Source organism: Colius striatus, chromosome 23 (genome assembly GCF_028858725.1).
Source record: "Colius striatus isolate bColStr4 chromosome 23, bColStr4.1.hap1, whole genome shotgun sequence".
NCBI lineage: Eukaryota > Metazoa > Chordata > Aves > Coliiformes > Coliidae > Colius > Colius striatus.
In genome coordinates, this window is record NC_084781.1 from 173,407 (window position 1) to 184,780 (window position 11,374).

Sequence of the window (11,374 nt, forward strand, 5' to 3'; positions counted from 1 at the left end):
TTCTGTTGAAGCCAGCAGGTTTCCTCTGGGTTTGTGCTGTTGTAGTCGGGACTAGAAATCAGTCTCTTGCTTTTGAGACAGTGGAGAGTAGAGCATTAGTCTAACAGGGCTTTGATTTAGCTTATGTATGCACTGATAACTGCAAGGTGTGTTTAACAAATCAGATCTCGTGTGAAGACTCTTGTCACTCCGAGAGGTTGTGCTCCATGTGGTCCTCTCCTCTCCTCTCCTCTCCTCTCCTCTCCTCTCCTCTCCTCTCCTCTCCTCTCCTCTCCTCTCCTCTCCTCTCCTCTCCTCTCCTCTCCTCTCCCCTCTCATTATTCCTCCGCTCACTGGGACTACCCACGCCCCCCACCCCAAACCCACAGAGAGATTGAGGGAGGCTCATAAAGTTGCTGTCAAGATGTTGAGTCTGAGGCTGTTTATTTTTGCAGGGTGGGGGGAGCACTGGGATAAACTGGAACAATCTGGGACGGATTGGGATGAACTGGAACGAGCTGGAATGGACTAGGATGGACTGGGGGCTTTGGGGACAGCCCCCTCCCCTTCATTTCTACTGAGGAGGGGGTCTCCAGTACTGGAGCTGGAGCCAGGTGGCCCTGCCGTGGGGCAGCCAGAGCCAGTGGTGGGGCAGGAGCCAGAGCAGGGCCAGCAGCACCAGTGGCCACAACGTGGCTCTTGGCCCCCACCACGTGGCCAGTGACACCCTCGGTGTGGCTAGTGGCTGCCAGGGCACTGGTAGCACAGCCTGTGGCTGCTCCTCCTCCTCTTCCTCCTGTTTTTCTTCCTCCTCCTGGGCACAGATTTAACCCCAAATCCATGTTTTTCACCGTAACACTCCCTTATATTCCCAGTTCCTCTATTTTTAACCCCAAATCACCATTTCTAACCCCAAACTCCTCCTTTCTCCAAAAAAACCCCAATTTTTCCCAAATCCCCATTTTAAGCCCACATCCACACTTTAAACTCTAAAGCCCCTTGGTTTTAACTCACAAATCCCCATTTTTCACCCCAAATCCCCATATCTTAAGTCCCCCAAACCCCCCTTTTCACCCCTAGAATCATCAATTTTTCTTTTTTTCACCCCAAATCTATACCTTTAACCTAAAATCACCATTTTTCACCCTCAAAATCCCTCTTTTCCTCAAAACCCCCCTTTTTTTCTGAAAACTCCCATTTTTAACCCAAGATCCTCCATTTTTAACCCCAAACTCCCAGTTTTTAACCAGCAAAATCCCCCCCCAAAATCCTTTTTTTTCCCCTACATCCCCCATTATTGGCCCCAAATTTATTTTTTACCCCAAATCCATTTCTTAAACCCCCAAATCCCTCTTTTTCCCCCCAAATCCCAGTTTTTTCCCCAAATGTTGTAACCCTAAATCCACACTTTTAACCACAAATCCCCTTAACTCCAAAACCCCCGTTTCTCCCTGCAAGTTCCTCCTCACCCCGCAGCTCGCCCAGGTCTCGCTGCCCAGAAGCCACTCGGGGTGGTTGGTAGCCCGGCCCAGATGCAGCCGCCTGCGTGACAGAGGCTGGTGGCTATGAACTGAAGGCACCAGGTAGCCCCCTGGGCCAGGCCAGTAGCCACAGTTGCCCCTTCAAGTAGCTCCCTCCCACCCCAGTGACTTACGTAGCCCAGGTCGCCCAGGACTGACCCAGGTGGCCACGGAGCCGCGTCACCACCAGCTGCAGCTCCTGTGGTGGGACAAAAGGGGGTTCTGACACCTCCTCCCCCCTCAAAGTGGTAACCTCGGGGCTCTGCCTGGTAGCCCAGTGTGGGCTCTGGCTCCCTGGCTGTGGCCAGCAGGGCTCGTGGGCTGGTAGCCCCCATAGCCCTACCTGCACTTTGCTCTTGTAGCCCTCCAGCGCCCCCGCCAGCTGCAGCGCGCCCTGCCGCACCTGGGAGGGGGCAACCAAACCTGAGCGGGTGGCTACTGCCACAGGAGGGGGCCGTGAGGTAGCCCATGAGCTGGCACTAGCCACACTCACCTGGGCCAGGGCTCCTTCCTGGGACAGGAGGAGCATAGCGGAATGGCAGAGCTGGGCCTGAGCAAGAGGGGAAGAGTCTGCATTAGCCTGGGCAAGTGCAGCTGCCTTTCTGGTAGCCACCTTAGTGCTAGGTGCTGTCCACAGTGGTCACCACTTGCCTCCTTGGAAGCCTTCTCAGCTCCCAGCGCCTGGAGCTGCTCCCTCAGCCTGTGGCCCTCGGCAAGGAGTTGCTGGTTCTGCTCAGGAAGGCAGGTGGAAGTTGGTGGCCCCCTCTTTGGTAGCCACCTCCTTGGTGGCCATCTCAGCAATGTGGTGGCCACCTCACCTCCTCCTGAAGCCTCTCCGCTTGCAGCTGCAGGAGTTTCTCCTCCTTCTCCTGGAGAGAGGTTGCCACATGGTCCCTGAGCCGCCGGCCACCTGGGCTGGGCTGGCAGCCCACGGAGGAGCCGGGAGGTTGGGCTACTGACCAGCTGGCGAAGTTGCCGGCGCAGCTCATGGTTCTGCTCCTCCAGCCCTGTCAGCATTGTCCTTGCCACATCCAGTTCTTCCAGGGTGGCTTTGGCTTTCTCCAGGGCCTGGTGGCTACTGACGGGGGCAAAGGGGCTTGCTGCCGGGGCTACTGGCCAGGGGCATGGTGGGGGTGGGAGTGGAAGGGATTCAAGAGAGGGAGGTGAAAGGGTTAAAAAGGGGGGATTGGGGTGGGAAAAGTGGGATTGGGAGGTAAAAAAGAGGGAGGTGGGTTTAAAAACAGGGAGTTTGGGGGAAAATTGGGGATTTGGGAGGAAAGGGGGGGTTAGGGCTTAATAAATGGAGATTTGGGATTAAAAATTAGATTTTGAGGGAAAGGGGGATTTGAGAGGTTAAAAATGGACATTTGGGAACAAATGGGGTGTTTGGGGGAAAAGGGGGACTTTAGGGGATAAAAATAGAAGACTGGGGAAAAATGGGTTTGGGGAGGATTAAAAGAAAAACGGGTTTTTGGAGCTAAATGAGGATTTGGGGCTAAAAACGTGGATTGGAGGTTAATGGGAGATTTAGGGAAAAAATGTGATTTTGAGGGGAAAAAAGGGATATTTCTGAGTGAAAAAATGGGGATTTGGGGTTAAAAATGGGGATGTGTGGCTAAAAATTGGGATTTGAAGGTGAAAAATGAGGGATTTGGAGTTAAAAATGAGGGAGCTGGGGTTAATATTGGGGATTTGGAGTTAAAAATGAGAGATCTGAGAATAAAAATCAGGGATTCGAGGGTTAAAAATGAGGATTTGAGGTCAAAACCAGGCAATCTGAGCACAAAAAAGGGATTTGTGGGTTAATAATATTAGTAATAAGAATTTGTTAATAATTTGTGAGTTAATAAATAAGAGATTTGGTTGCATTTTTCATAGGTGAGATGTGCCAGGGTTTGGGGAACAGCCCTGGGAGCCCCAGGGAAGCCCCTCAGCCGCCCCTCACCAGCGCAGCTCTGCCTTCAGCCGTGCCATCTCCTCGGCCAGCTGGACGTTCAGCTCCTCAGCCAACTCCACGTCCCGTCGCAGCTTGGAGTTCTGGGCAGCCAACTGCTGCAGGTGGCTGCGGAGGCCAGTGGCCTCTGTGCTGCAGGAGAGGGGTTGAGGGTGTTGAGAATGTGGGGAGGGGGCTTGGGGACCCCCAGTGAGGCAGCACTTACCTGCTGATGGTGTCCGTGTCACCGCTGTCGGCCCCAGCTGCCAGGGCTGTGTGTCCCTCCCAAGCTGCAGGAGGGGCATAAAGGGATTTGGGAGGGGGGCACAAAGGAGTTTTGGGGGCCACCACCTGGGTGGGTTTGCTTTATAGAGTCATCAGAGGATCATTTGGGTTGGAAAAGAGCTTTTAGCTCCTGGAGGCTCAATCTGCCAAGCCCACTGGAGACCCGTGGCCCTCAGCACCTCAGCTCCACGGCTTTGCAATAGCTCTGGGGATGAGGAAGAAGCCCCAAAACCCCACTTCTTCCCTCAGAAGTCCACCTAAACAGCAACTTTCTCCTCAGAAGACCACAAAAGATCCACTTTTTCCTTCAGAACTCCACCAAATCGCCACTTCTTCCCACAAAACTCTAACAAACTCCCACTTTTCCCCTGAAAAGTCCATGAAAACACCATTTCCTCAGAAGTCCACAAAAAACGTTTTTCCTCACACATTCACTTTTTCCCTCAGAAGCCCGCCTAAACTCCACGTTTTCCCTCAGAAGTTCACAGAAAGCTTGCATTTTCCCCTCAAAACCACGTCAAACACACACTTTTCCCCTCAGAATCAAGGAATTGTTTTGGCAGGAAAAGCCCCTGAAGCTCCTGGAGTCCAAGCCCTCCCCTCACCCCGCCACAGCCACCACTAACCCATGGCCCTCAGCATTTCAGCTCCATGGCTTTGGGGACTCCCCCACCTCCCTTGGGCAGCCTGGGGCAGGGGCTGACAACCCTCTCGGGGAAAAAGGTCTCCCTCAGCTCCAATCTCAACCTCCCCCTCGGCAACTTGAGGCCGTTTCCTCTTCTTGGGGAGCAGAGACCAACTCCCACCTCACCCCAGCCTCCTGCGAGGGAGCTACAGAGGGACCATGGTTCCCCTCAGCCTCTCCTTCTCCAGGCTGAGCGTGTCTGACCCAGGACTGGCAGCACCAAAACTACTCCCTCAGGTTTCCAAAATTACTGGCTACTGCCATTTCCAAGTCAGTGGCCACATCTCCACAAAAATGTGCCACCCCCTTCCCACCCCTCATCCCCTTCCTCCGCTGACACCCACCTGCTGGCCCGAGGCTGAGGTCAGTGGCCACCTGGGCCAGACACGAGTCCCCAGGGAGGTGGCAACTGTCTGTGATGCTGCCAGCCGCCGCGTCCTGCTCCTCGGCAAGCTGCAAGCCCCTGAGGAAGTGGCAACAGTGGGTCACGTTGCCCGGAGCACGAGTTCTGGCCCTGCTCCTCCACCAACTGACCTCTCCTGGCGGCACGACGCGATCCAGTCCCTCATGACGGCGCAGAAGGTTGGCATGTCCAGCACCGTGCCCGTGGCCGAGGGCTCCAGCATGAGGCGCAGGGCTCTCAGAGGCCCTTCCTCTGCGCTCTGACCGCTCACTGCCTGCAGGTACTCGACCACCCGCTGGGCCACCACCGTCCCTGTGGCACAGGGGGAGCTGTCGGGCCCTGGGGCCACCCCTGACAGAGCTCCGGCTGGTGCCCAGCTCTGTGGACCACCCCCCTTGCACTAGCCCTGGCCCCTTGGCTACCTGTGTGCTCGGGGTCGCAGACGCTGAAGGTGTAGTTGATGACAAACTCCTCTGAGCAGATGGTGTCCTGGTTTGCGGCCATGACGCCCCGGGCTGCTGTGTGCCGAGAGGGAGAGGTGATGGAAGGCTCTGTCCCCTCGCCCTGCTGCCCACCACGGGGAACTGGTGAGTCCCTACTTGGCGAGGTGTTCTGCAGGGTCTCAAGCCTCCTCAGCGGGTACAGCAACGCCTGTGGGTGTGAGGTGAGGGGGATGAAGGCCCCTCGGCAGCCATCATGCCGGAGTTGGGGTTGCTTGGGGGCCCCTTCTGCCCTGGGACTGGGATGGGAATGGGGCTGAGGGCGGCCCGTTTTCCCCGCTGGGGGAGAAGGAACAGGGCCAGGGGCGGCTCGTTGCTCCCCTGAGGGAGAAGGAGCAGGGCCGGGATAGACTCGTTCCGCACCTGAAGGAGAAGGAGCAGGGCTGAGGGCGCTCCGTTGCTCCCCTGACGGAGGAGCGGGGCCGGGGGCGGCTCGTTCCCGCCCTGAGGGAGGAGCGGGGCCGGGAGCAGCTTGTTCCTGCCCACAAGACAGATCGGCGCTCAGGTTGCTCGCTGCGGGGTGATCGCCGTTTTCCTGTGTTTATTTTGCTTCTTCCAGCCCATTTGATTGCCTGAGAGAGAGAACAGAAGCCTCGGGACCCCTTCCCACCCCCTTCAGAGCCCCAGCAGCAGCTTCTCGAGGTTGCTCTCCAGGTTCCTCACCAGAAACATTGGCACCAGCAGCAGCCAGAGCTGGGACACCAGGGAGATGAAAGAGTTCAGAAAGGTGGGTGCAGGGGCTGGAATAGTAGCATTTTTGGGGTTTTTGGAGGATTGTTAAGAATTCCCTGTTTCATACCTTGTTTTACTAGGCTAAGACACTCGGTTATACAAGGAGTGCAGATAACTGCAGTGCCTGTCAATCCAGAACCAGGGAAAGAGAAAACTCATTCCCTGATGATATTAAAGACAAAAGAAGATCCAAAATTGATACCAATTCGGCAAGTATTGACTTGTGTTTAACCTGCAGTGAGTCTGCACTCAGAGGTGTGGAACAGTCTGCTGTCCCCTGAGAGCTGTGGAGAGCCACGGCTCACTGGGCCCTGCCAGCCCCCAACCTCTTGAGATTTGGGGAAAAGGGTTTTTTTTTTTTTTTTTGCCTTGCATCATTTTATAACGGGGAATAGACCCTCAGGGGATTGAAGGAACCCCCTTAGGATGCACACTGAGGCACTGGAAGGATCCGGGAGGCAATCCTTGGACTGGGAAACAATTGTAGAATCATAGAATCGGAGGGTTGGAAGGGACCTTTGGGGCTCATCCAGTCCAACCCCCCCTGCAGATGCAGCTCCCACCTAGATCGGGTCACACAGAAACGTGTCCAGGTGGGTCCTGAAGACCTCCAAGGAAGGAGCCTCCACAGCCTCCCTGGGCAGCCTGGGCCAGGGCTCCCTCGCCCTGACAGTGAAAGAGCTTTTTCTTATGTTTCAATGGAATTGCAGCTTCATCCCATTACCCCTTATTACATGTGATTAAAGTGTGCAAAGAGCTAAAAGGGAAGGGAACTGAAGGACAGAAATGCAGAGAGAGGCCAGAGGAACAGCCCAGCAGCTCTGGGGGAAGATTGCAACAGGCTCTCTTCACGTCTGGGGAACACATCTCCACAACTTTTTAATGGGGGAGGGAGGCAGAGGCCTGATGCAGCCGTTCCAGGTCATAGTGAGTGCTGCTGAAATGAAATGGACAATTCCCAGAGTGGGGACAGAAGCCCAGGGCTGTGCAGGGGGCCCCATCCCCACCGTGTCCCAGCACCACACCCGGCAACGCCAATGTCACAGTGCTCGGGGCGGGGCGGGGGGTACAAAAGGGAGCAGCTCCTGGGTCTCGCTGGCAGAGCGGCTCAGAGGCAGCTGCAGACAGGCGAGAGGAGACCCTTGAGGGGCTGCTTTGAGTGAGGTTCTTTGGCAAGGAGAGAGACCGGAGAACAGAGGCCAGACAAGGCTGCTGGAAGTTCTCTGCTGCCATCCAGCTCCTGCCAGAGCCACCCTCAAAGCCCACCGGAGGCATGGAAAGCCTTTCCCACCGCAGAGTGGGGGCTAGAGCAAGGAGCCTTCCCAAGGAGCCCTGCAGAGCCCAGCCTCCTCATGCCCTGCGGATCCAGAGGGAGAAGACGTAAGCAATGGGGTGCAGAGATGTTGCCAGGGGTCCCAGTGCTCTGTAGCACCCACTGGTGCCCTGCCAGGCACGGGGGGGGTGGGTTCTCAGCCCCAGGGCAGGTCAGGCCGGGGGCATTTGAGATGGCTCCAGGATGAGAGGGGGCTCGGGCATGTCCTGGGAGGTGTGAGCAGCCCGTGGGAGCAGGAGGCAGGTCCTGCTCACAAGCTCAGGGCCAGTGCTGGGGTCAGGAAGGGATTTTCCCCTGGGGCAGTCTGGCACTGTGCTCAAGCACAGCCACTGGTCAGGGCTCCTGAGCTCCACGGTGGCTCGGTCCCTGCCTGCTGCTCGTGCCCCATGCAGATGGCCTCTTGTGTCCTGCCTCGGGGAGAGGAAGCTTCTTTCCCCTGCACTGCCTGAGTGGCTGTCACTGGGGTTTTTTGGTGCCTCTGTGGCCCTGAGCACGGCCCCTGGCCGGGGCTCCTCAGGGTCCTTGTCGCCAGGCGCCTGCTGCTTGTGTCCTATGAAGGTGGCCCTTGGGCACTGCATTCTGACAACTCTCTGTGCCATGTAGCCCCAGTGTCCGTGCAGAGAAGCCAGCAGCATCCCTCATCATCAGCCACAGGGATCTGCAGCGCATTGAGGAATCAGCTCGAGTCCTCTCCAAGGAGGAGCGTGAGGCCCAGCTGGCAGCCCTCAAAGCGCAGAGGGCAGCCGCACTCGTAAGCATTTCTCCTCTTGCCCCTTCATTCCTTGGTTGCTCCCCCAGTGCGTGGGGAGCCCTGAGTGCTGTGGGAGAGCCTCTGTGCTGCATCTCTGGCAGCCTGCAATGGGAGTGGGGTGTCTTAGCAGGGCTGTGGGAAGGGGCCAGGCTGCGGGGGAACATGTCCCTCGTGAGCCAGGCTGCCCCGCAGCACCCCGGGGTGGGTTCAGGCTTGGACTCGGGCTTGGGCTTGGGCTTGGGCTGGCAGGGCTGCTGAAAGCCAGACATCCTGTCCCCTCAGGAGGCCGTGAGAGAGCGCTCGAAGGTGGCCAGGCAAAAGGCCCTGGAGCAGCAGCAGAGGGAGAAGCCGAGCGAGCTGGAGGAGGAGGCGCGGGAGCGGGCGCAGGCCCTGCTGAAGCAGTCCGAGAGGAAGCGGTTGGAGCAGGAGGAGGAGATTAAAGAGTTCAAAACGGTGGGTGCAGGGGCTGCCTGGCATCAGCTGGCCCCTGCCTGAGCTGCCTGCTCCCAGGGCCTTCCTCTCCTGCCCGTTTCCCCGCCTCCATCCCTGTGCCTGGCCCTGCTGCCGCTGCAGAGTCTGGCTCAGAGAGCAGCGAGCCCTGTTGCCCCACAGCTCCTCCTGGGCACCAAGTGCCACGTGATCCGCGACGCCCAGATCCTGGAGAAGCAGCTCATCGCAAAAGAGCTGCAGGAAGAAGAGAATCGCCTGGCCAGGATGGTGGAGGCGGAGAGGAAAAAGGCTGAGGGGAAGCAGGAGGAGCTGGAGCGCAGGAGGAAGCAGGAGCTGATCAGGTTTGCAGCAGAGTCCTGATGGAGCACTGGAGTCCTGATGGAGCGCTGGGCTTTCTGCCTCTGGGAGTGGGACGGAGCTGGAGGGATCCCTTCTGCTCTCTGCTCTCCAGAGGGAGACAGGAGATCGTCAGGCAGATGGAGAAGAACGCGGAGGAGCGCGCTCTGAGAGCTGTGCAACAAGAGGAGGAGGCTCAGGAGCTGCGGCAGCAGATGGAGCAGCTGAAGATGGAGGAGCAGAAGGTGCGACCGGGGACCCGCCGGGGAGCAGGGGGGCTGCGGTTGGGTGTTCACCTTGGATGGAAGGGTGAGCCCGTGCTGGGCAAGTCACACTGGGTGTGTGGAGCAACAGCCGTCAGAATGAGAGCTCTGGTCTGCTGGGCAAGTTGAGGCATCCTCAGAAAGTGACCCCTTGCTGCTGGGCCCTGAGGAAGGCCCCTGGGGAGAGGGGAGGGAGCAATTTGTGCTGTGGCACTTGCCCTCTCACCCTCGGAGCCTCTGCACCACCGTCAGGACTTGCAGCGCAGACGGGAGCAGCAGAAGAAAACCCAGGCGGAGATCAAACGTGTCAATGACGCGAATCGGAAGCTCAAGGAGGAGCAGACCGAGCTGGAGAGGCTGGCAGACGAGCGGATTCTGCAGTACCAGCGGCAGAAAATGGTAAGAGGCCTGGGCGTGGGTGGCTGTGGGGTAGGTTCATGGGGCTGCAGGGATCTGCCACGAGACTGTGTCCCACGCAGGAGCGGGAGGCCAAGCTGGAGGCCGAGCAGGCGCGACTCCGCCAGGAGAAAGAGAAGGAGATTGCACGCTTCAGGGCCATGCAGGAGAGGGCCCGGGACCAGAAGGCAGAGCAGGTGAGCAACTCGCTGCCAAGCACATGCCACGTGCTCCCTCCCCCACTGCCTCCCTCGCCACCTTCCCCATCACCCCCCCCGGGGCAGCAACGGGGGAGCTCCCTGCACGGGGCCTCTCTCCTGGGGGGCTGCGGGCGCCGAGTAGCAGCTGGAGCAGGGCGAGGGAGAGGGAGAGAGGCAGAGCCCCGCTGCAGCGGTGGCAGAGCTGGCCTCTGCGGGAAGCCCCCGCCGCCCCCTCCAGCGTCACCGCGGTCCCCTGGGCAGGACGCGCTGAGGGCCAAGCGCAGCCAGGAGGCCGCCGAGCGCGAGTGGCGGCGCAAGGAGCTGGAGGCGGCGCGGAGAAAGGCCGCGCTGCAGCAGCAGCTGGAGCGGAGCCGCTGTGAGCAGATGGCGCGGCGCGAGCACGAGGCGGCCATCCAGGTACAACGGGACCGGCAAGACTTCGAGAGGAGCCTCAGGTGAGAGGGACCCTGCCTGGACCAAGAGGGGAGCTGACAGGGGGCTCCTGGCAAGAATCGGCCACGGCTGGGGGCTGCGGTGCCGGCCGAGGCCCCCGCGGGCAGGGGCTGCGGCGGGGCCGTTCACCCGCCCCTCTCCCCTCTCTGTCCCCCGTCCCGCAGGGCCCTGCGGGAGCAGCTGCAGAAGGAGAAGGCCGAGGCGGCGCGGAGGGCAGAGCAGCGGCTCGCGCACAGCCAGCGCCGTCCGGCGCCAGATGCAGGAGCGGCAGCAGCAGCTGACGCGGGAGCGGGTGGCCGAGTTCGAGGAGGCCCGGCGGCGGCAGGAGGAGGCCCAGCAGCGCAGCCTGCGCATCGCCCGCCACAAGCAGCAGCTGCTGCAGGAGTTCAGGTGAGGGGCCGCCGGCGCCCGCTTGCTCCCCTGCCTGTCCCTCAGGCCTTCCCGGCTGCCCTGAGCCACCTCACAGCTCCCGTGGCATCCTCATCAGCCAGACTGCGCTCCGGGCCACGCTCCTGCAGCTCGATGCCGCTGCAGCACAGGCTGACTGACCCTTTCTTTCCTCTGCAGGCCCTTGGGCATCCCTGAGAAATATTGTGCCCATCTGGAGCGGAAGGCCCAGAGCTGAGCAGGAGCAGCTCCTGGCCAGGCTCAGCCCCAGCAGGAGGGAACTTCAGCTCCCCAGCCATTTCGGGGCTTCCGTTTCAGTCTTTAGAGTTGTCGAGAATAAAGAGAGTTGTTTATGGAGCAGATGGTGTGTTTTGTCCTTCTCTTGCCTGGGGTCTGTGGGCCAGCAGCTGCCCGTGGGGCTGGAGTCCCCCAGAGGCGCGTCACCCAACCTCCCCCTTCCTGGGGCAGAGCTTGCCCCTTGCCCATCTCCCCACATCTGCTGGGAGGGCCCAGGGGAGGGCCCAGGAGCATCCCCAGGCCCTCAGCACGGCTCGGTGTCCCCACTGAAGCAGGGCTGCCCCAGGCAGGGTCCCCATGAGGCAGGCAGGCTCTTCTCCGTGCACACAGCCCTGGCACCCAGCTTCTCACCCAGCTCTCACCTCCAGGGACTTTTTTCCCCAAGCCGCTTATTGCAACTCTTGTGCAGCTGGGGCAACCTGTGGGCTAGTGTGGAACGAGCAGGGCCCTGCCAGAGCAGGAGCAAAGCCT

At 59.4% G+C, this 11,374-nt stretch overlaps 1 protein-coding gene across 1 annotated transcript; it reads left to right on the top strand.

Moving 5' to 3' along the window:
- Positions 1-7,310: 7,310 nt before the first annotated feature.
- On the top strand, positions 7,311-10,844 carry LOC133627600 (cilia- and flagella-associated protein 45-like). Its single transcript, XM_062013899.1, is given in 11 exon segments — positions 7,311-7,417; positions 7,974-8,121; positions 8,404-8,574; positions 8,734-8,912; positions 9,023-9,152; positions 9,423-9,569; positions 9,650-9,763; positions 10,028-10,221; positions 10,384-10,453; positions 10,455-10,609; positions 10,787-10,844. Coding segments are annotated over 11 exon segments (1,473 nt in total).
- The last annotated feature ends 530 nt before the right edge of the window (positions 10,845-11,374 follow it).